This window comes from Perna viridis, chromosome 4 (assembly GCF_037379345.1).
Source record: "Perna viridis isolate PV_CMFRI_1.1 ecotype Kerala chromosome 4, ASM3737934v1, whole genome shotgun sequence".
NCBI classification, from domain to species: Eukaryota; Metazoa; Mollusca; class Bivalvia; order Mytilida; family Mytilidae; genus Perna; species Perna viridis.
In genome coordinates this window covers 983,407-1,005,121 of record NC_142448.1, presented here as the reverse complement: position 1 = coordinate 1,005,121, position 21,715 = coordinate 983,407, and the positions used below count along the sequence as shown (strand labels likewise).

At 35.1% G+C, this 21,715-nt stretch overlaps 1 protein-coding gene across 1 annotated transcript; it reads right to left on the bottom strand.

Annotated features, from left to right (window-relative positions):
* LOC148618369 (cytosolic endo-beta-N-acetylglucosaminidase-like) lies at positions 1 to 21,158 on the bottom strand. The gene is made up of 12 exons (XM_088577215.1): positions 21,075 to 21,158; positions 15,321 to 15,506; positions 14,833 to 14,981; positions 11,920 to 12,074; positions 6,512 to 6,660; positions 5,288 to 5,459; positions 4,339 to 4,442; positions 3,830 to 3,938; positions 3,535 to 3,722; positions 2,586 to 2,858; positions 1,362 to 1,473; positions 1 to 1,197 (listed from the first exon to the last, which is right to left on the bottom strand). Exons 2-12 carry the CDS (start codon positions 15,500 to 15,502, stop codon positions 883 to 885), a joined length of 1,908 nt encoding a protein of 635 aa, XP_088433341.1. The 5' UTR covers positions 15,503 to 15,506; positions 21,075 to 21,158; the 3' UTR covers positions 1 to 882.
* Positions 21,159 to 21,715: the final 557 nt, after the last annotated feature.

Here is a 21,715-nt window from a genome sequence, read left to right as displayed (position 1 = left end):
TGATGTTTAACAATTTTATTAGTAAAGAAAACAATATCAAAATAATCTACAAAATAACAAGATAAACAATACTGCTCCCATCAGTTACCTACATGATAAACAATACTGCTCCCATCAGTTACCTACACAATAAACAATACTGCTCCCATCAAAATAACATGACAAACAATACTGCTCCCATCAAAATAACAGGATAAACAATACTGCTCCCTTCAGTTACTAACATGATAAACAGTACTGCTCCTATCAAAATAACAGAATAAACAATACTCCCATCAAAATAACAGGATAAACAATACTGCTCCCATCAGTTACTAACATGATAAACAATACTGCTCCCATCAAAATAACAGGATAAACAATACTGCTCCCATCAGTTACTAACGTGATAAACAATACTGCTCCCATCAAAATAACATGATAAACAATACTGCTCCCATCAAAATAACAGGATAAACAATACTGCACCCATCAAATAACAGGATAAACAATACTGCTCCCATCAGTTACTAACATGATAAACAATACTGCTCCCATCAGTTACTAACATGATAAACAATACTGCTCCCATCAAAATAGCAGAATAAACAATACTGCTCCCATCAAAATAACAGGATAAACAATACTGGTCCCATCAGTTACTAACATGATAAACAATACTGCTCCCATCAAAATAATAGGATAAACAATACTGCTCCCATCAAAATAATAGGATAAATAATACTGCTCCCATCAAAATAACATGATAAACAATACTGCTCCTATCAGTTACTAAATATAATTATTGGAGTATTCTACAAACTGCATCAGAAAAATATTAAGACTTTAAAGAATGAGATTGCACAATAATAAGAAAAAGATCACAAAAAAAGAGCATTATTACTAAGAGTTATCAGAACAACCCATCAGTAAACTTTCTGACTGGGTCATTTTTGTGACAAGTCCTATATTAAGCATTGCCTGTATGCCAAATCTAACTGTTCTCTGACTGATGATTGATTGGTCAGTGATGATATAATATCTGGATGCTGCTTTGCCAAGGTAAGTTGTCTTCTGGCCCTCTATGATGTATAGGATGTAATAGTTGACATCACTTGGTTTGTTACACTCCCACGATAAAAAGGCTTCTTCTTTGTCTAGTTTGATGATCCCAATGTCAGTGAAGGTTGGAACTTCAAGCTGTGAAGTAGGAAAAACCTGTAAATAAGAAATCATCTGTCGGCTTATTTTGGAATGAGTTTAAAGTTTTTGTTTAAGGCTACTTTTGGTTCATAGCATTTATAAAGCTGATATCTGATGTTGCCATGGAACCTAATAAAAGGATAACAGTAACAAAAATTATTTGTTTAACATTGCGTTACCTGCACTTGTCCAAGATTTATTGTCTGAGTTTCACTTGATCCTGATGACATTCCAAGAATTAAGGAATTCACAGTAACATTCTGTAAAAGTTTTCCATCCAAATTGTACCATCTAAAATTCAAAAATGATTAAGATTTTCATTAAAGAGTATATTTTATCATGAGACAGGTTACTCCAGCAATGCTAGAGGTTGTCTGGCAAGCTATTTTCTGACTTGGTGCCATCCTAACCTCTAGCATCTGACATGTTGAAAGCCACCGCTAATGTTAATTAGCTAAACATGTGTTTTAAAACACTTCATGTCTTTTATTTACACAAAAGAAGTTTAACCTACCGGAAATCAAACGATAAAAATCCTAAATATTTGTTAAATACCTAGAAAACATTTGTAGTCAAAATGACCAGCAATTTTGAATTAGGTTACTAATTTTATGGAATACAATATATTTTTGACAAAGCAAACTTAAAGTTCGTAAAGGCAATTCGTTGGTTAATTTGATATGTTCGTTTCGCAAATTTTAAAATCCGCAATTTTTTCTACCCAAATTACAAACTCAAAAAGCTAAAAACCAAATATGAAGTTCATTTTAACTGCTTTTACAAAGGATTCCCAGGATTGTTGGATTTTCTCATCAGGTAGGTCATTGTTTTAGTTTAGTCACCTTCTCCCGTATAATGATAAAGAAATTGTATAAAACGTTTTAAATGGAAAGTAGTTTACTATAATTCTGCCGATTTCAATGAACAGCGGAACAAGCATTATGCAATTTGGCACTCGGAAGTAAGAGGTTGGGGTATGGAGGAATGAAATTCCAACCTCTTACGTTGAAGAAGTAGAGACAACTGAACTACAGTAATATCTAAAAACTGAATAATAAACGAAATACAAAAGTTTGCAAAGGTTTTAGTTTTGTAAAGCATTATCAAGTTGGTGTAATTCTAAATGATTTTGTTCTAAATGAAAAATATTCTCATTTATATTAAAAACTTATGATACTATTAAATCTTGTCTTTAAACTGTCAACAAGAAATCATGTATGCTATTTCTTTCACATTTCAACCATGCTGGTGTAATTTAATATCAGGAATGTGTGTAAGAGTCCATTAAGTTAACTCTTAACAAATTCATTTCTAAAAGCAATGCTTTCTACTGCAATTATGAGGACTGTCAATTTTAAAAAGGAACAACTTTATTCAGCTTTGAATAACAACTATTTCTGTACCTTGTTGTCCAGTCAGATCCCCTATCAGGCAGACAAACCTGATTGTAAACTGGTTCCAAGACAGCACAGGCTGGTTTAGGTGTAATTATCACATCTTTCAGTTTTAATTGGTCACTACCAGTGCTTGGATTGTCATCAGAGGTGAAAATTAACCTACAATCCTCATTATCACGTTTTCCCTCCATTTCTAAGAACACTCCATTATCTCCCTTTGATTTGAAACTATAGCTGACAATATATGTCTCTGTACTTGGTATGCTCAAGTCAAATAATCTGTAAAAAAACACTTTGTTTAATAGACTGTGGCAGAAGCCATTGTCTGATGAAAAAATATCCATTACACGCACAAACATAAAACATGGTATCAAAACAAAGCCTATATACACATAAATTGCTTTGTATGCCATAGGCAGATCCACCTCCCTTTGACTTATAAATTTGGTTGATTATATAGAATATCTATAGACATCACTAGCCCAGGTCCCCTCTTAGGTCAGTTAGCCCCTTCCCTCCTCCCCCATTTTGAAATTTCTAGATTCACCACTATACACTCTACTATAGATTTATGACACTGAAAGCAATTTTGAACATTGTTTATTTCAAATTTATCATTTTTGATACAAGTTTTTTTTGTATGAGAAAAAAAGGTTTCATAAAATAACAAAAGGAGTCAAGTTTTAGATGCTTACATGAAGCTACTGTAATTTTGAGGTGACAAATCAATTTCCTAAGAATTTTCTGATATCAAATATAATGTATGGCAGTAATTCACCTTTGAATAGTTGAGTAAAGGAAACAGACTGGACATTAGTTACTTTGAACACTATCACTCCTTAACCACAATAATATACAAAAAACTTACTTTAATAACATAGGGACATTATCAGGTGGTAATTGTCCATTGTAACTAAGACATGCCCCTCCCTTAAAGGATATACAAAAAACTTACTTTAATAACATAGGGACATTATCAGGTGGTAATTGTCCATTATAACTAAGACATGCCCCTCCATTAAAGGCACAGTCAAAGGAAGGCTCCATGGTAGATAACTCTTTATGCGATATAATCTGTTTTCTTCTGAGGTATGGACGAATATCCTGCTGACTCAAGTTATACCAAGGCTGTTCATTGCATACCTAAACATGACAAAGTTATACTTAAAAAAATTAAATGGTGTTGCACAAGAAGTTGTTTTTTAGTACTTTAGGAAAGTATTTGTCAGGCAGTTTTTGATAACTATTACCTTTCCATTGATGAAGAAATGTCTACCAGCTCCAACACAGAAGGATGAGGACAAAATTTTACCACTCAAAAAAGATGTAGGACACAGATCACACAGTAAATCCCAGAATCTGAAATAAAGCATGTGGAAATACAGTGCTATCTGATATTGTAATTTAAATTTACGTAATTTTCAAAAAAATTTTGCATCAATAATGTTAAAAATTCCACAATGTGAGTTTTTCAATTGTTGCAAATTCAGGTCAGTTACATTTTTCACAATAAAAAAATCACACACTGCAAAATTGCCAAATTAACAATATATGGAGTCTCTGACAAGATATATATATACAAGCTATATATATACAACTACAGCTACATAAGTTTTCCACATGACATAAATCCAAAGGGTTTTTCCACATTTTTTGTAATGTAGGTCAAATATTTTCTGCTAGGTGTTTTGATAGTATATGTCCCCTAACTCTGTTTAACATCTATGGCATTATGGCATTGGTCAAGTAATGTAAATACCTATTTTCATTATCAATGAAATTTTCTACTCCCTGAGTTTCATAAACCCATCCAAAGGCAAATACAGCTGTTGACATGCTGAACTGTCTAATGGCTGTCAGTGCCTAAAAATATAAATACAGCTCATGATATACTAAACTGTCTAATGGCTGTCAGTGAAAAATATCTGGTGGTGTACTGTACTGTTTAATGGCTGTTGAGAATATCTGGTGGTATATTATACTGTCTAATGGCTGTCGGTGAAATATATCTGGTGGTATACCGTACTGTCTAATGGCTGTCCGTGAAAAATATCTTGTGGTATACTGTATTGTCTAATGGCTGTCAGTGCTTAGAAATAGTAGTTTTTGAACATCTTTTTGTTATTTCGTTTGTGCATACCACTTTCTTTTCATTCAAGGTTTTGTAGTGGCGTATCAGTTGATCGTCTTCTGCAATTTTATCTGCTGTTATGAAGGTGCCAATGAGAACTGTCCGTCAAGTGTGTGTCATTTTATTTTAACAAGCAGAACTCAGATAGTGTTTTCGTTATATATCCTGTTAAGTTTTTTTTTCATGATATTTTTCCATACATTCTGATTTACAATTGTCAATTTCCAAGGTATGTTTCTCCATGTTAAACACAAAGGCTTTTGAAAATTGTCCAGATTCAAGATTAACAATTAAAAAAAAATAAATTCTTTGAATTTAGTCCTTAACATGAATAATGCCAAAAATTAACAACCTCAATAGCATTACAACCTTTACCTCCTAGACAGCCTCTACCAAATAAATCAATTCCCATATATATATCATACCTCAACAGTATTATAACATGTTATTCCGAAACAGCCACTATCAAAATGCTCAATTCCCCCCATAAATATCTAAGCTCAATACATGTAGTATTACATACTTCACCTCCCACACAGCCTCTACCAAACACATCAATCCCAGATAATTATCTAACCTCAATTGTATTGTAACCTCCACCTCCGAGACACCCTCTACCAAACACATCAATTCCCACATAAATGTCTAATGGTCTATTCTTTGTTGTAGCCAGAGCCTTAGAGTTCTGCAGTTTTTCAGAGGTCCAATTGTAGTTCAGAAAGATCCCGTCACATACATCAAAGAATATACTGTAAAACATCAAGAAAGTTTTCATTAGATAACTACAATTTGATTCAATGTTAATGCATTGCACAGTTCTTCCCCCGAATAGAGAAAATTGTAGTTCAACTTTCTTGTCTTAACAAATAAGTATTAATAACTGTAAAGTAAGATAAGACTTAGAAAATTACATTTTTGTATCTTAATTTCATAATCAAATTATGCCATGAAGCATATGTTACTGGTCCTAACCCACAATACTACCTTCATAGTATGTTTTGTAGTCTGAAAGGAGTCTGATAAGGAAAGGAAAAAGTTTGGTGAAGACCCCTTTTGGCCTCATAATTTGGGCATTTTTGTAAATTTTATTAAAGCTGATTTCTAGGTAGTACATGTAATAGTATAATAAAATAGTCACCAACACTGAATAGAAGCTGTTTTTGACAAGTTTTATGATGTTATTCCAAAAATGACAGTATGCGTTTATATAACTTTACAAAAACCTTTAACTTTCAACATTTCTGCAATTTTTAAGCTTGTTTTTGTGTAGAACGGAAGTGGTCACACATCTGTTGACTTAAGATATTTTTACCTGACAATTATACATAAAATATATGAAGCACAAGAGTCAACACGCATGTGGCCATTGTTAAAAGTGTGAAAAGCTGCACAAAATTTGGTGTTTTCCAGCGTTTTTAATAGATTTTCCCAATCTGGGCCAAAGGGTTTATATAACTGTTCAAATCATCACCAATCAACTATAAAACAAACAGCTCCACAAACATGAAATTTTCTTCTTGTAGATTTTGTTTTTGAGGCCAAATTTTGCACTGACTGAACCAATTTCTTTAACTCTGGCTCAAATGGACATATATTTTTCAGGCTGATTTTGGAGTTCATAAGTTCTTATAAATATTCTAGAGTCCAGGAAAATAGTACTGATATATGTTTAAGGCCGGCATTCGTAAACAAGATAAAAATCATGAAAAGATTACCCATAACTGATGCCTATCACACTGCAATATCAATTGAGTGGTTTGATTTTCGTGTAAAGTGTCTGTCTGATTAATGTATGATTTACCTATTCTTTTCATTGAGTTGATCTTGCCACCTAAGTTCCCCTGTTGAAATGACACTATCATACCAAATCACCTCAGAACCAGGTAACCTCTCATGGAGTCTATCTGTCAGATACTTCACAAAGTCACACAGGACTTGTACCTTCTCTGGCTAAAATGACAGTAAAACACAATGTCAAAAATAGATACCCTTAAATACGTTCACTTGACAGAATTTGTAAAAATTGATATGTTTACAGTATTGCACAACATGTAGGCAGACAGACAAATGGGTTTTCAAACTAAGTGGCATACAGACAGCAGTGTACCATAAAACATTTCTCATTAAAGATACAATCACCAAACTCTCCTTTAATCATCTTAAGACAATTAATATTGACATATTGACATTATAACAAAGTTGGAACTGGACTCGTCAGTACTTGTGAGCACATGCATAAACATTATGCAAAGTTTACAAGTTATAGATTGCAATCAACATGCTGAGAATGTAGGAAAAGAAAAAAGTATTGTTGATTTTGTTCATAATCACTGGGGTAAAGCTGAAGATTGAAACGGCTGTTACGATCATCTCAAGATGGCGGGGGGAAATTTGGGTACAAATCTTTCATAAAGTGGTTCATTCAAGAATTGAACAAAATAAATATCATAAATAGTTGGTAATTGTTCCTAGCTTGGAATTTAAAGAGGGAAGCATATGTGTAAAATGCATGATTACTGAGAAATTCCAAAGTCAAAATATCAACAAGATGACTGAACGAAGAATCTGGTGATGACCATAACTGACTGTATCTTTAATTATCTGTTGAATATATAAGAGTCTAACAGACAGGATGACCATAATGGATTTGGAGGTATGGATATGAATAACCAAATAATGTGCTCACGTCATATTATTTAGTCTAGGCTATGCTTTTTAATTTTATGCTTTTTGAAAAACCCAATTAAAAAATCTGTGGTTGAATGACAACACGCTAACTAAAATGAGTTTACTCCTTAAACACACATGCAAAAAGATCACTAACCTCATGACGAAAAGAATAAGCTTTTAATCAGTATTCAAGTCTTGCTTGACATGTAGAAGTGAACACTTCTAACCAGACTTTTCACTTGGAATTCATATATTTGGGAGGATACATGTATACCAGCTGTATTAAAAGTAGGTTTTCATCTTGTGAATGAAATGTACGACAATTGCTTATTCAGGTTTTATATTTAAAAAAAAAAAGATGGGTCCGATCCAGAAATTTGTACAAAAGGTGACAAAGACCTTTTTGTTCATATTATCCCCATTTTGTACATTTTTCTGCAAAAGGGGAACCATCTCCAGGACCCTACAACTTTAGGCCGTAAAGTAATATATCTGTTTCCTGCTACCTTGCCTACCCTATTTTTTTGTTTCCACCCTAAACATTTTACAGTCATTTTGGCTGAAGCACTGTAAGTCTAGATTGTTTCCCCATTAACTCAATGTAAAATGGTTTTGAAACATAAAATAATTTTCCTACCTACCTACCCATTTTTTACTTACTGGTATTTTTTTTGCCTTTATTAAAACAAGATAAAAGCAGTAAATGCATTATACATGTATATATTTTGTTAATTTTAGGAAATATATACATGTTCATAGTTCATGGATATTCCTCTGACTTATGACTTTAGACATATTCCAAACTTTTTGACGTTTTTAAAAATTGACCTCCACTCTTAACGCCCATCTTGCACTTGACTATGTTAAAGAAATCGTTACATGTCCAATCGAAGAATGTAGCAAAATGTTTATAAGTAAACAACCATATCTATGCCACTTTGATAAACTCACATGGCCTAAATCTTATAAATGTGAAATCTGTAGTAGCCTATAGTGCAGGGCACCAGAAATGTGAAATCTGTAGTAGCCTATAGTGCAGGGCACCAGAAATGTGAAATCTGTAGTAGCCTATAGTGCAGGGCACCAGAAATGTGAAATCTGTAGTAGCCTATAGTGCAGGGCACCAGAAATGTGAAATCTGTAGTAGCCTATAGTGCAGGGCACCAGAAATGTGAAATCTGTAGTAGCCTATAGGGCACCAGAAATGTGAAATCTGTAGTAGCCTATAGTGCAGGGCACCAGAAATGTGAAATCTGTAGTAGCCTATAGTGCAGGGCACCAGAAATGTGAAATCTGTAGTAGCCTATAGTGCAGGGCACCAGAAATGTGAAATCTGTAGTAGCCTATAATGCAGGGCACCAGAAATGTGAAATCTGTAGTAGCCTATAGGGCACCAGAAATGTGAAATCTGTAGTAGCCTATAGTGCAAGGCACCAGAAATGTGAAATCTGTAGTAGCCTATAGTGCAGGGCACCAGAAATGTGAAATCTGTAGTAGCCTATAGTGCACCAGAAATGTGAAATCTGTAGTAGCCTATAGTGCAGGGCACCAGAAATGTGAAATCTGTAGTAGCCTATAGTGCAGGGCACCAGAAATGTGAAATCTGTAGTAGCCTATAGTGCAGGGCACCAGAAATGTGAAATCTGTAGTAGCCTATAGGGCACCAGAAATGTGAAATCTGTAGTAGCCTATAGTGCAAGGCACCAGAAATGTGAAATCTGTAGTAGCCTATAGTGCAGGGCACCAGAAATGTGAAATCTGTAGTAGCCTATAGTGCACCAGAAATGTGAAATCTGTAGTAGCCTATAGTGCAGGGCACCAGAAATGTGAAATCTGTAGTAGCCTATAGTGCAGGGCACCAGAAATGTGAAATCTGTAGTAGCCTATAGTGCAGGGCACCAGAAATGTGAAATCTGTAGTAGCCTATAGTGCAGGGCACCAGAAATGTGAAATCTGTAGTAGCCTATAGTACAGGGCACCAGAAATGTGAAATCTGTAGTAGCCTATAGTGCACCAGAAAATATGTCAAGATATTGTAACAATTATTTGTAATGAAAGGAACTGTCAAAATGTCAAAATGTGAAAATGTATAGTTATCGTCTCTGTATAGACCCAATACTTCAGATTCTTGATAAAATAAACACCATAGTTTCTTATTTAGAGGGTGAATAGACTGAAACCAATTCTCACCACCAAATATTTTTTTGTTTCTGTATGTTACGGACTTCTCTTGTTGCATATTACAGTCATCTTTTGAAAAGATGATTCGTCAATATCATATTGCCGATATTTTTTTATTTTTACCTTGTGATGTCTCATTTATCATGCATTATGCACCTATGCTTCCTGCTTTAATTTCAAAGCTAGGAAGAATTACAATCTATTCATGATATTTATTTCGTTCAACATCTTGAATGAACAACTTCATGAATGAAAAACTTTCTTATCCAATTTTTCCTCCACCATCTTGAGATCGTTACAGCCATCCACTTTACCCCAGTGATAATAGGAGGTGCAATATGCATAAATAAACACTGCGAATAATATTGGTTCAATACTTTTTGATAACACAAAGTATGTACACCTAAACAAAATGAACAATAGGTGGACAGAGCAGCAACTAGACCTGTCTTCACTGTTGGTACAGACAGAGAAGCCACTAGACCGGCTGTCACTGTTGGTACAGACAGAGAAGCCACTAGACCTGCTGTCACTGTTTGTAAAGACAGAGCAGCCACTAGACCTACTGTCACTGGTGGTACAGACAGAGAAGCCACTAGACCCACTGTCACTGTTTGTACAGACAGAGAAGCTACTAGACCCGATGCCACAGGTGGTACAGACAGAGAGGCTATCAGACCCGCTGTCACTTGTGGTACAGACAGAGCAGCCACTAGACCTACTGTCACTGTTGGTACAGACAGAGAAGCCACTAGACCGGCTGTCACTGTTGGTACAGACAGAGAAGCCACTAGACCCACTGTCACTGTTGGTACAGACAGAGAAGCCACTAGACCTACTGTCACTGTTTGTACAGACAGAGAAGCCACTAGACCTACTGTCACTGTTGGTACAGACAGAGAAGCCACTAGACCTACTGTCACTGTTGGTACAGACAGAGAGGCTACTTGACCTGCCACAGGTGGTACAGACAGAGAGGCTATCAGACCCGCTGTCACTGGTGGTACAGACAGAGAGGCTACTAGACCTACTGTCACTGTTGGACAGACAGAGCAGCCACTAGACCTACTGTCACTGTTGGTACAGACAGAGAAGCCACTAGACCTACTGTCACTGTTGGTACAGACAGAGAGGCTACTTGACCTGCTGTCACTGTTTGTACAGACAGAGAGGCCACTAGACCTACTGTCACTGTTGGTACAGACAGAGAGGCTACTTGACCTGCTGTCACTGTTGGTACAGACAGAGAAGCCACTAGACCCACTGTCACTGTTGGTACAGACAGAGAGGCTACTAGACCCGATGCCACAGGTGGTACAGACAGAGAGGCTATCAGACCCGCTGTCACTGGTGGTACAGACAGAGAGGCTACTAGACCTACTGTCACTGTTGGTACAGACAGAGCAGCCACTAGACCCACTGTCACTGTTGGTACAGACAGAGCAGCCACTAGACCGGCTGTCACTGTTGGTACAGACAGAGAAGCTACTTGACCTGCTGTCACTGTTTGTACAAACAGAGCAGCCACTAGACCTGCTGTCACTGTTGGTACAGACAGAGAGGCTACTTGACCCGATGCCACAGGTGGTACAGACAGAGAGGCTATCAGACCCGCTGTCACTGTTGGTACAGACAGAGAGGCTACTAGACCCGATGCCACAGGTGGTACAGACAGAGAGGCTATCAGACCCGCTGTCACTGGTGGTACAGACAGAGAGGCTACTAGACCTACTGTCACTGTTGGTACAGACAGAGAGGCTATCAGACCCGCTGTCACTGTTGGTACAGACAGAGAAGCCACTAGACCTGCTGTCACTGTTGGTACAGACAGAGAAGCCACTAGACCTGCTGTCACTGGTGGTACAGACAGAGAGGCTACTAGACCTACTGTCACTGTTGGTACAGACAGAGAGGCTACTAGACCCGATGCCACTGGTGGTACAGACAGAGAGGCTATCAGACCCACTGTCACTGGTGGTACAGACAGAGAGGCTACTAGACCCGATGCCACTGGTGGTACAGACAGAGAGGCTATCAGACCCGCTGTCACTGGTGGTACAGACAGAGAGGCTACTAGACCTACTGTCACTGTTGCTGATGCAGGTAAAAAATTGTATCAGTAAATCTTCCATTCCTATCTTAAATACATCTCTACAATTAGTGTTTCACCTTGAATCCATCAATAAATATATAATGCAAGATATTTATTATCTGTTGAATATAAAGGTAAAATTAATATGCTTGCTGGTAAAATTTGCAATTGTACAGAGCTGCTACTTTGTGTGCAATTCAAAATACAATTTTTATCCTATTCAACTTTTTATTCTATTAAAACGGCATTTTTTAATATTAAATTACCATGATCTTATTTTCTATGTTGATAAGCCAGCCATCAAACCTATAGAACTCAGTAATTTTGATTAACTGATCAGCTAAAGTTTTGTATGATGATTCTGATGACAGGAACTCTTCACATTTCTGGAATCCCTCATCCCATTCTGTAATTATTGTACCTACAAAAAATGTCCTGTAATTACTGCATCTACAAATATAAGTCAGGTAATTCCTGTATCTACAAATATAGGTTACAGACCACCAATTCAAGCAATGAGCATTTGGAACGTACGTAAAAATAGTCCTATGCAGAAATTACCCCTGTTCCTCATCTTATTTAAAAAATTTAAACAGTTTCTGAAAGGAAAAACATTTCTGTACATTTTATAGGTGCATTTTGCTATTTGTGATGTGAAGCCTAATCTCCATAATGATTTCTAAATATACCCCTATCTTGTGAAAACACTGGGATTTCCCATGCTATTTATAGACACTTCACTTCCGTGACCGGTACAGCACTGCAAGTCTGCTAACCCCACATGCCCTTCTGAGGATTGTGAGCTGACATATGTAGAATCATGCTGATATATAGTCCTCTGCAGGTTAAAGTTAAGGTAAAGTCCAGAGAAGCCATTGAATATTGTGAAATTACCATAGAAGCCTATGGGAAGTGGAATTAGTGGTTTCTAGCCTATAGGTCAAGTAATTACTGTATATACAAATATAGGTCTAGTATTTACTGTATCTACAAAAATTGGTCACATAATTACCTATCCAACAAAAATAGGTCACATAATTACTGTATGTACAAAAATTTGTCAAGTAATTAATGTATCTACTAAAATGGGCCACATAATAACTGTATCTACAATAAAATGCTTCAAAAGGCACAGCTTGATATGACGGCAGTGGTCAGTCCTGAACAGTTAAGGCCAAAATGGTCACAACATTCAAGTAAAACACAGTTCAGAGTTTGGACTGTAATTAAATGTTTGACACAGAATAAGATTCTTATACAGGTTGAAACTGATCAAAGAACTTTAAAATTTCCATTTAAACATTTCCCTAATTTGACCCAATATCCATTATTAAAAATGAAAATGCACAAGTTATTGTCCAGAAACTAAATTTTTACAGAAAAAAAAATTAAGTTTTGTTATGAGTGTGACCTTAACCTTGAACAAAATTTCCCCAAAATCAGTAGGGACTGCACTTACCAGGTATGTGACAATATCCCGAAATTTCCCCAAATTAATAGGGAACTCACTTTCGTTTGAATAGGGTATAAACTTTTACAATTATTGTCTGGAAACCAACTTTGACGCCCACCCACCCATCTGCCTTCACCAAACTAATAGCCAAGTTCAACTTTGTTGCAACTCAGCTGAAAATTGAACAAGAGGATGCACTAAGAATACTTCCACTCAACCTGTAAAGGGAGACACTCAGGTGATCGGTAAACAGGGAGTAGATGAGTGAAGAAACTGACAAGGGGAGACATAGTACAAGTCATCATGCAAAAATAATATGCCAAATAGAAACTGAGAAACCTGTTACATAATGTACAAAAAGTGTAATGGATGGACGGAGGGACAGATAAGGTGACTGAAATATAACCACCAAGCAAGTAAAAGAATACCCTTAGTTTCATTTATGTAAAACCACATTGGATAAAACTTTAATATAATGATCATATCAGTGAACACCTAACAGTTTTAATAATACAATTAAATAGACAAATTTATTGAGGTATTCATTTCCTCTCTGAGTATCCACTTTGAAAAATTTTCAATTTCTTAAGAGGATGGCTAGTGCCATCTCCCCCTTCCCCTGGATCCACCTATGAAAATATACCTAGTAATGAAAAAGAGAACAATAAATGTTAGTTCCCAAAAACTATTACATTGAACCTTTCTTATTTATATTAATTTTTTAGTTACTCAGCTGGTTGTAAAAATTTGGGCCCCTCATTCTCAAATGGTTGAAGTCACAACCCCCAATTAATCCTAGCCTTCCTTTGGTGATGTGGCACCTTATATTATAATTTCAAAGAGATCCAATCAATGTTACTAAATTAATTGCCTAAACTTAAAACAATGTTTGATGTTTTGTTTCTGGCCCCTTTTAGGACCCACATTCTTCAATTCAAAACCACAAAGTTCCATTCCAACTCTTTTTTGTTGAATGACATATTGTGGTTAAATATAAAACAGATCCATTATCATTTACTCAAGTTACTGTCCAATCATAAAAAATGCATTTATCTGGTCACTTTTGGGCTCCTTATTCCAAAAATGCATTTATCTGGTCCCTTTTGGGCTCCTTATTCCAAAAATGCATTTATCTGGTCCCTTTTGGGCTCCTTATTCAAAAAAATTTCATGCAATAACCTCAAAAATAAGCCTTTCTATTGTAGTATGGCTCCTTGTGTTTCAATATCAAAGAGATCCAGTCACTTGAGGTCAAGTTATTGTCCAGATAACATCAGGAAAATCATTTTCTTTGTCCCTTTTTTGGCCCCTAATTCCAAAAAGGTTCAAGTCACAACACCAAAATCAATTCCAAACTTCCTCTTGTAGTATGGCACCTTGTGGTATGATTTCATAAAGATACTGGTATATAGTCATACCTATGTTATTAGGTGGACATGGAAGTGTCTACGGACGAAGATGATGATGACAACGACAGTGTCAGTGCCACACCATTATAGAACCATTAATTTTTTGCAGTCGTATAAAAATAGGTCATGTAATTACAGTATCTACAAATATAGGTCAAGTAATTACTGTAGCTCATCCAATAAATCTAACTGCAAATTGCTACGGTAAAATTATGGAAAATAAGAATCATTTTTCCCTTCCTCAAGTGGATTAAATGCATTTAAAATCTCTAATCTTAATATTAGTCAAGTTACAGAAGCCTAAGCTACTGAATTACCAAGCATCTTGACTCCATTTCTATGTGCAACATTTGTCCATGTGACAGGAGGTATGGTAATGAAATGATGACTGAAGTAAACAAATGTATCAATCAATTCCCAATGGTAGAATGTGTAACATTTCTCTTCATCAACTCCCTGAATGTATCTGGAAAGAAAGGATACAGTTATTGCCCCTGAGAGACAAGATATCAGATCTGTTTTATCAAACCAATTTGTATACATTTGTATATCAAGTAAAGACAAGAAATTTATGTTAAGCATACAAACTAGATGCCATTGGATTTAAAGCTGAACCCATTGTTAATTGACCATATTCTATAAAAATAGAGGCCATAGGATGTTGAACTAGAGGCTGTTGGTCATGGGACTGGAGGTCATAAAACTTGAGAGCATAGGTCATTTTACTAGAGGTCAAATGAACAAAAATCATAGGACATATAACTAGAGGTCAAAGATCAATAGGGTAGAGGTCATATAAACAAACCTATCCTCTATATATCCTCCTCTCATATCATGACAAACTAATGTCCTTGGAACAGATTCATCAGTATGATATTTTCTCTGTAGAGATACAGAAGCCTGTCTCATCTTGTTCGAGATACCTTCACTTGTCCATTTATCTACATCATTTAATGTTTTCAAAGGCATACACTCTAGATCACTCATAATGCTGAAAAAAATAACTAATGGTCATCAACAAGATAAATCCACATTTAAATAAGCCATTCACACACATAAAAATAATGAATAGGTGTTGAGTCAAGCAAACATTTTTTTGGTCTTATATCTTTATTTTCAGGATTAATAAACCACTAACACTATCACTGTAGCTCTTAATCTGATTGAAACCAAATACACAAATGTAGTTGTACTTCAGATTCTCTAAGATCTGTTATAAGTTGTAAGTAAAGAACCATGCCAAACTTGACAATTAGAGATTCATTCTTTAGCACTAAAATATCTTGGCTGGAAATCAGCTTACATAAGTAATGATACAAAACATGCACAGAATATAATATATCCTAGACTCCTCCCAAAAATTATACAAGACACATAAAAAAATAATGGCCAATTTTCTAAAGTTCAATTGAACCATAACATTTAAATGTACTTGTCAAAAGCCAATAATTAAATAGTGTTCAACAGGTGGTGGATAATGTCATAAAATGTAACTGTAGATCTTCCTTCTGTGATGCTGGAATCAATCAACAGATTGTTGTAAGAAAGTCTGTGCACTGATCTAACTAACTCATACTTAACCACATAAATAACACTGGTCAACTTATAATACACAGCAATACTAAAGAGCAAAACATAGAAACTCCAAGTCTATAGTCCAATATCTGAGAAGTCTGAATAATTGTGATTATGCTGAGAAGTCCAAATAATTGTGATGTATGACGAAAAGTCTAAATAATTGTGATGTTTGCTGAGCATTTTTTTTTTTTAAATCTGACACTTATGCATTATTAGGGACCAAGCAAAATAAAAATTATAGCCTCCCAAGGCAGCAAAAAAGACATATGTACACTAGTGGACACCATATAGGAAAATAATGCATTTTTCCTTTGTTTTCATTCCAAATTCTACTTCAACTTAAAGATCAATCAGTTCACGATGTAAAATTACATTGTTTTTCTCTAATGTCACAAGATTATTTGGAGACAAATCTGGGGTCATTGTGGCAAAAATGACAAGTGTGAATTAATGTATTTTTTTTTACTGATTCAGTGGACAGGGAATATGTTACTGTAATTGCCTTTCATAATTACAATGATTGATAATATTTAAATGTAAGAGAAGAAGAAGAAGAATGTTCATTTTCCAATAACAGGGCCCATGGAGGGCATAGTAAAACAAGAGGCTCCCAGGAGCCTGAATCGCTCACCTGGTTAACTTTTGCCTTTCAAAGGCAATAAATTTAACAAGAAGTTATCCAACAATTTTGACTCAAGAAGACTTTGGTAGGACTTATAAGAATCAAGATATTGGCTGAAAACTAAGAAAAAAAAACCTTTCCAGGGCAATAACTCTTACAAAGAGTCGTCTGACAACTTTTATCCCTGAAGACTTTTGTATCTCTAATAATAAGGATCATTTCAGATACTGAAAGAATATGGCTAAGCCTAATGGTTTTGGAAACGTGTGAATAACTACTAACTGACCCCTATGTTATACTTTTAGTAATGGTGGACTTGTTTTTTGACGGATCGAAAATCCTCACAAGAGTTCTATGCAAAATATCCCAAGGAACATTCATACCAAGTTTGGTTCCAATTTGTTAAATAGTGTCAGAGGAGAAGATTTTTGAAGAAATAACATTAAAAATAGCAAAAAAAAAAAAACATCAAAAAGGGCAATAACTCCAACATGGCCATGGTCTCACTAACCACTTCTAATGTTTCCATTATTTTACATGTTAAAAAAGTAATTTTCAAAGTCTCACTGTGAATTCCCAGGACAAATGACATCTTAAAATTGCATACCGTTGCGAAGCTTGGAAAATAAGGCTTCCAAAATCATTATGCTAATGGTACGATGATAGTAGAAATTCTTCACAAAATTTACTTGAATAAATAATACTGAAAATCCTAATTTTTACCTGTTCTGCTAACTGACAGCATGGAGGCAAATTACTCACACATGTAAACAATATTCATACACTTTTGAAGTTAATTACATATATGATTTTAAAGTACACATTCTCAGCTTCATTTTGACTAATTTTAATTATAATACACACAAATAATGCACTTTCAATGCATATGTCTAGGTTCAGTGTGTTTTTGATACTACACGGGGGGGGGGGTGGCCATTTGACCCGGAAGTGGTTAGTGAGACCTAAATGGATTAAAATGAAAATTTGACCATAGGTAGATCTCATCATGCTGAACACTTTTACCCAGTCAGAATTTGGCTAAACCTAATAGTTTTGGAGATATATGCAAAAAAACTACTGTCTGACCCCTTCATTTTATTTTTAGTAACAGCAGCCATGTTTTTAAGGGACCCCACATCTGTTCTATGCAGGATACCCCAAGGAACATTCATACCAAGTTTGGTTCCAATTGGTCAAGTAGTGTCAGAGAAGATTTTTGAAAGAAATAACATTAAAAATAGCCCAAAAATGTTCAAAAAGGGCAATAACTCAAACATGGCTTAACAGATTAAAACAAAAATTTTACCACGGGTAGATCTCATTATGCTAAACAGTTTTATCCTGTCAGAATTTGACTAAACCTAAAGGTTATGGAGATATTTACGAAAAACTACTTTCTGACCCCTATGTTCTATTATTAGTGATGGTGGCCATGTTTTTCAACGGATCAAAATTCCCAACATCAGTTCTATGCATGATACCCCAAGAAACATTCATACCAAGTTTGGTTCCAATTGTTCAAGTAGTGTCAGAGGAGAAGATTTTTTAAAAATTGTTAACGATGATGACGACGACGGACGATGACGACGATGACAGACACCAAGTAATGGCAATAACTCACATGGCCTTCGGCCAGGTGAGCTAAAAACAGAACAATTATGATTAAGTTGCAAAGGGAACAAGACATGTAATTTTATAAAAGAAAATGATATAATATACCATATCATGGTATAATACTATATATTTAATTATTAGACCACATATTATATTAGTAATTACTATAACTATATAATAATACAGAAAAGCGTTTAGCATAAACACCAGTTTTATCAAAAAGAAAAAAAGAAATATCTGACAGTTGAAACAGTACTTAAAGGGATTAAAGCAGTTAACAGTTTATAAGAGAATATTTTGTGAAAGGTGCAAAACTCAACTGCAAAGAGTACCATTGAAGGGACGGTGCATTCAGACATGCTATGGGTACTATGGTATAATAGAACATCAGCTTTCAAGTAACTTAATATAGATTTTATTTGTACATATTGTACAATAATTAACAATACTAACATTGGGTCATTACCAGCATGTCTACTTCATACATCAATTCAGAAATAGGCATCAGTATTTCATTATTTTCATTATTAAGCAAACAATTAAATTATGGCTGATGCCAGGGTATTTTAAATTAGCACATGTAGAATTTGTTAAATCTTACATTGATTTTCTGGTTATCATTATTGGTGCATGTACAGATAAATGATCAAAGTGTTGTTAGTGCTGGAGGTTTTTGATTCTAGTGAAAATAGTAGCATAAACAAACTTTCATAGATTACTGATATAAAATAAAACTGTAATCACACATTTGTGTTTCCCATATTATTTAGAAGTTAGAACTGTTTTTTTTCCTAATATGTAGATATTGAACGTCAATCTTTACTACTGATTACTGAAGTATGAAGTACACTACTGTCAACACAAATTTTAATTTCTCCACTCTTCATAGTGGAGATATTTTGAGTGGAGTCACAGCGTCTCCACTCTCCACAATGGAATCACCATTTCCAACATTGTCTGTAATTAACTTCTTTTGTCTTTATGCCAAGATATATTTTATGGTTCTAGTAGTTAAATAACATTTCTGTAAAGGGTAGAAACAAATACTGAAAACTATTGAAATTTGGCAATTTCATCCTGGAGGACATAAGTGACTCCACTGTAAAGACTAGAGAAACTAAAATTTTAGTTGATAGTAGTGTATAAGAGTAATCAAGGGAACCAAGTTTATAGCGATAATCAAAAGAATGTAATCCAGGGACAAAGACCAGACATGGAAAACAGACATATACAACAAAGAACATACAGTAACTAAAATCATACACACAAAGTAACAAAAGCAAATGAGCAACTTGGACTCCACTAAAAACTGGGAGCATGGACCAGGTGCACCGGTAGGGTAAACTTCCTCTGCTTTTCTAGAAATACCTGCCGAGTTGCTCATAAAAAGTCAAGTCCTGGGTAGACAAACGAGGAAAGGAAAACTATAACCCGTTGAATAAATCAGTTTTCATGGTGCAGATGGATACATCATAACGATCCACAAGTTCATGATGACGACCATAGAACTTCTGTAGTGATGACTTCAATCTTGTAGCAATCAATACTTAAACAGTATCCAACTTCACACACATTTACAATATTTGTTCCATTTAACCTTTTTCCAAAATTTTTAAACCTATCCAAAAGTTAATTTGCATTTACATCTAAAAATATTTTAACTGAGTATTTATTCTACACTGTAATTATACTCAAATAAAACCAATTTCATCTTAAGAAAATAACATCCTTGATGAACATAAGATTTTTCAAAACTAAACACATTTTATCAGTTTGCATTTAACCACTAATTTTACTTGGTAAAAATAACCACTCTTCTGACACTTCCTGTTTATTAATCATAAAATATTATGATAGGATGAAGATTGTGACTGATAAGTGTGTTCAAAAGAACATGCTAAACACATTTAATGTTTTTGACACATAACTGCATGAACTAAATTCCTTAAATGAATTTTATTATTAAATATTTTCCAAGGCCAAAGAAGAGTTCTTCAAATCTTCATTTGCTTTGAGCACTTGATCTTAATTTGATTTTGCAAAAATAATTGAATATTATTGAGCTGCATAAATGCAAGAAACATATTTATGCATTATAAAAGATGTATTGAAGGATATAAAAGGAATTACATTTGGACTATATTTTTGTGTAGCATTCAGAAATAGTAGGGAAGTTCCAGTTGAAATTAATGGCAAAAATCTTCCGACAACAAACACCTTCACCTACCTTGGTTACACAGTGTGCAGTGACGGAGGCACTAGTGAAGACATCAAAAATAGGATTGGAAAGGCTTGGAACATCTTTATCTCACTCAATAATGTATGGAGGTCCAGCCAGTATAGCAAAACAACAAAATTTAAACTATACCAGAGTTGCACACTTTCAACACTCTTGTACCACTCTGAGTGCTGGAAAATGACAGAGCAAGACCAAACAAAATTGTCAACATTTCATACCAAGTGTATAAGACGTATCTTGCAAACATTCTGGCCCAATACCATCATTAATGAAGAACTATTGAGAAAATGCAACCAACTTGACATGGCAACAACACTGCTGAGAAGAAGATGGAAGTGGATAGGCCATGTCGTCAGGACAGGGAAGACAAAAATTCTCACACCGAAGTAGCCTTACACTGGACACCAGATTGCAAAAGGATTAAATAAACCCCTTCAGCACAGTAAAATTTGAATTTGTGAGTGAAGTAAGCATTCCTAGTCTCGCAAATAAGATGCAATACTTACAATTCTACAATTCTAATTCAAAGTTAACAAAAGTGTACACTAGCAACGTTGTACAGGTCAAAAACTGGGTTGTATATACAAGCTCTACATATGGACACCCCGTCACTTTTTCTATTCGTCACATCAACCAAAATGTGTTCGGCTGTAAGTAAGTAATTTTTATTTAGAGTTGGCGTAATTCATACAATATAACATAAATTAAAGTAATGAAAAAAGGACAGTAAACAAAATGGAAAGAACATAGAATCAGGTTTTAGAGAATAGCCACATTGCAGCAATCACTGACAGAGCAATCAAGGGAACCAAGGTTATATCGGTAATCAAAAGAATGTAATCCAGGGACAAAGACCAGACATGGAAAACAGACATATACAACAAAGAACATACAGTAACTAAAATCATACATACAAAGTAACAAAAGCAAATGAGCAACTCGGACTCCACTAAAAACTGGGAGCATGAACCAGGTGCACCGGTAGGGTAAGCGTCCTCTGCTTTTCTAGAAACACCCGCCGAGTTGCTCATAAAAAGTAAAGTCCGGGGTGGACAAACGAGGAAAGGAAAACTATAACCCGTTGAATAAATCAGTTTTCGTGGTGCAGATGGATACACCATAACGATCCACGAGTTCATAATGACGA

What these genes read in the sequence shown, in the direction of transcription:
- LOC148618369 (XM_088577215.1), bottom strand. Translation starts at nt 15,502, where the DNA reads ATGAGTGATCTAGAGTGTATGCCTTTGAAAACATTAAATGATGTAGAT. An exon ending in AAATGGAGTCAAGATGCTTG is followed by an intron (nt 12,075 to 14,832) that starts GTAATTCAGTAG and finishes CATTTTTTGTAG; the next exon opens with GTACAATAATTACAGAATGG. An exon ending in TAAATCTTGGACAAGTGCAG is followed by an intron (nt 1,198 to 1,361) that starts GTAACGCAATGT and finishes TCTTATTTACAG; the next exon opens with GTTTTTCCTACTTCACAGCT.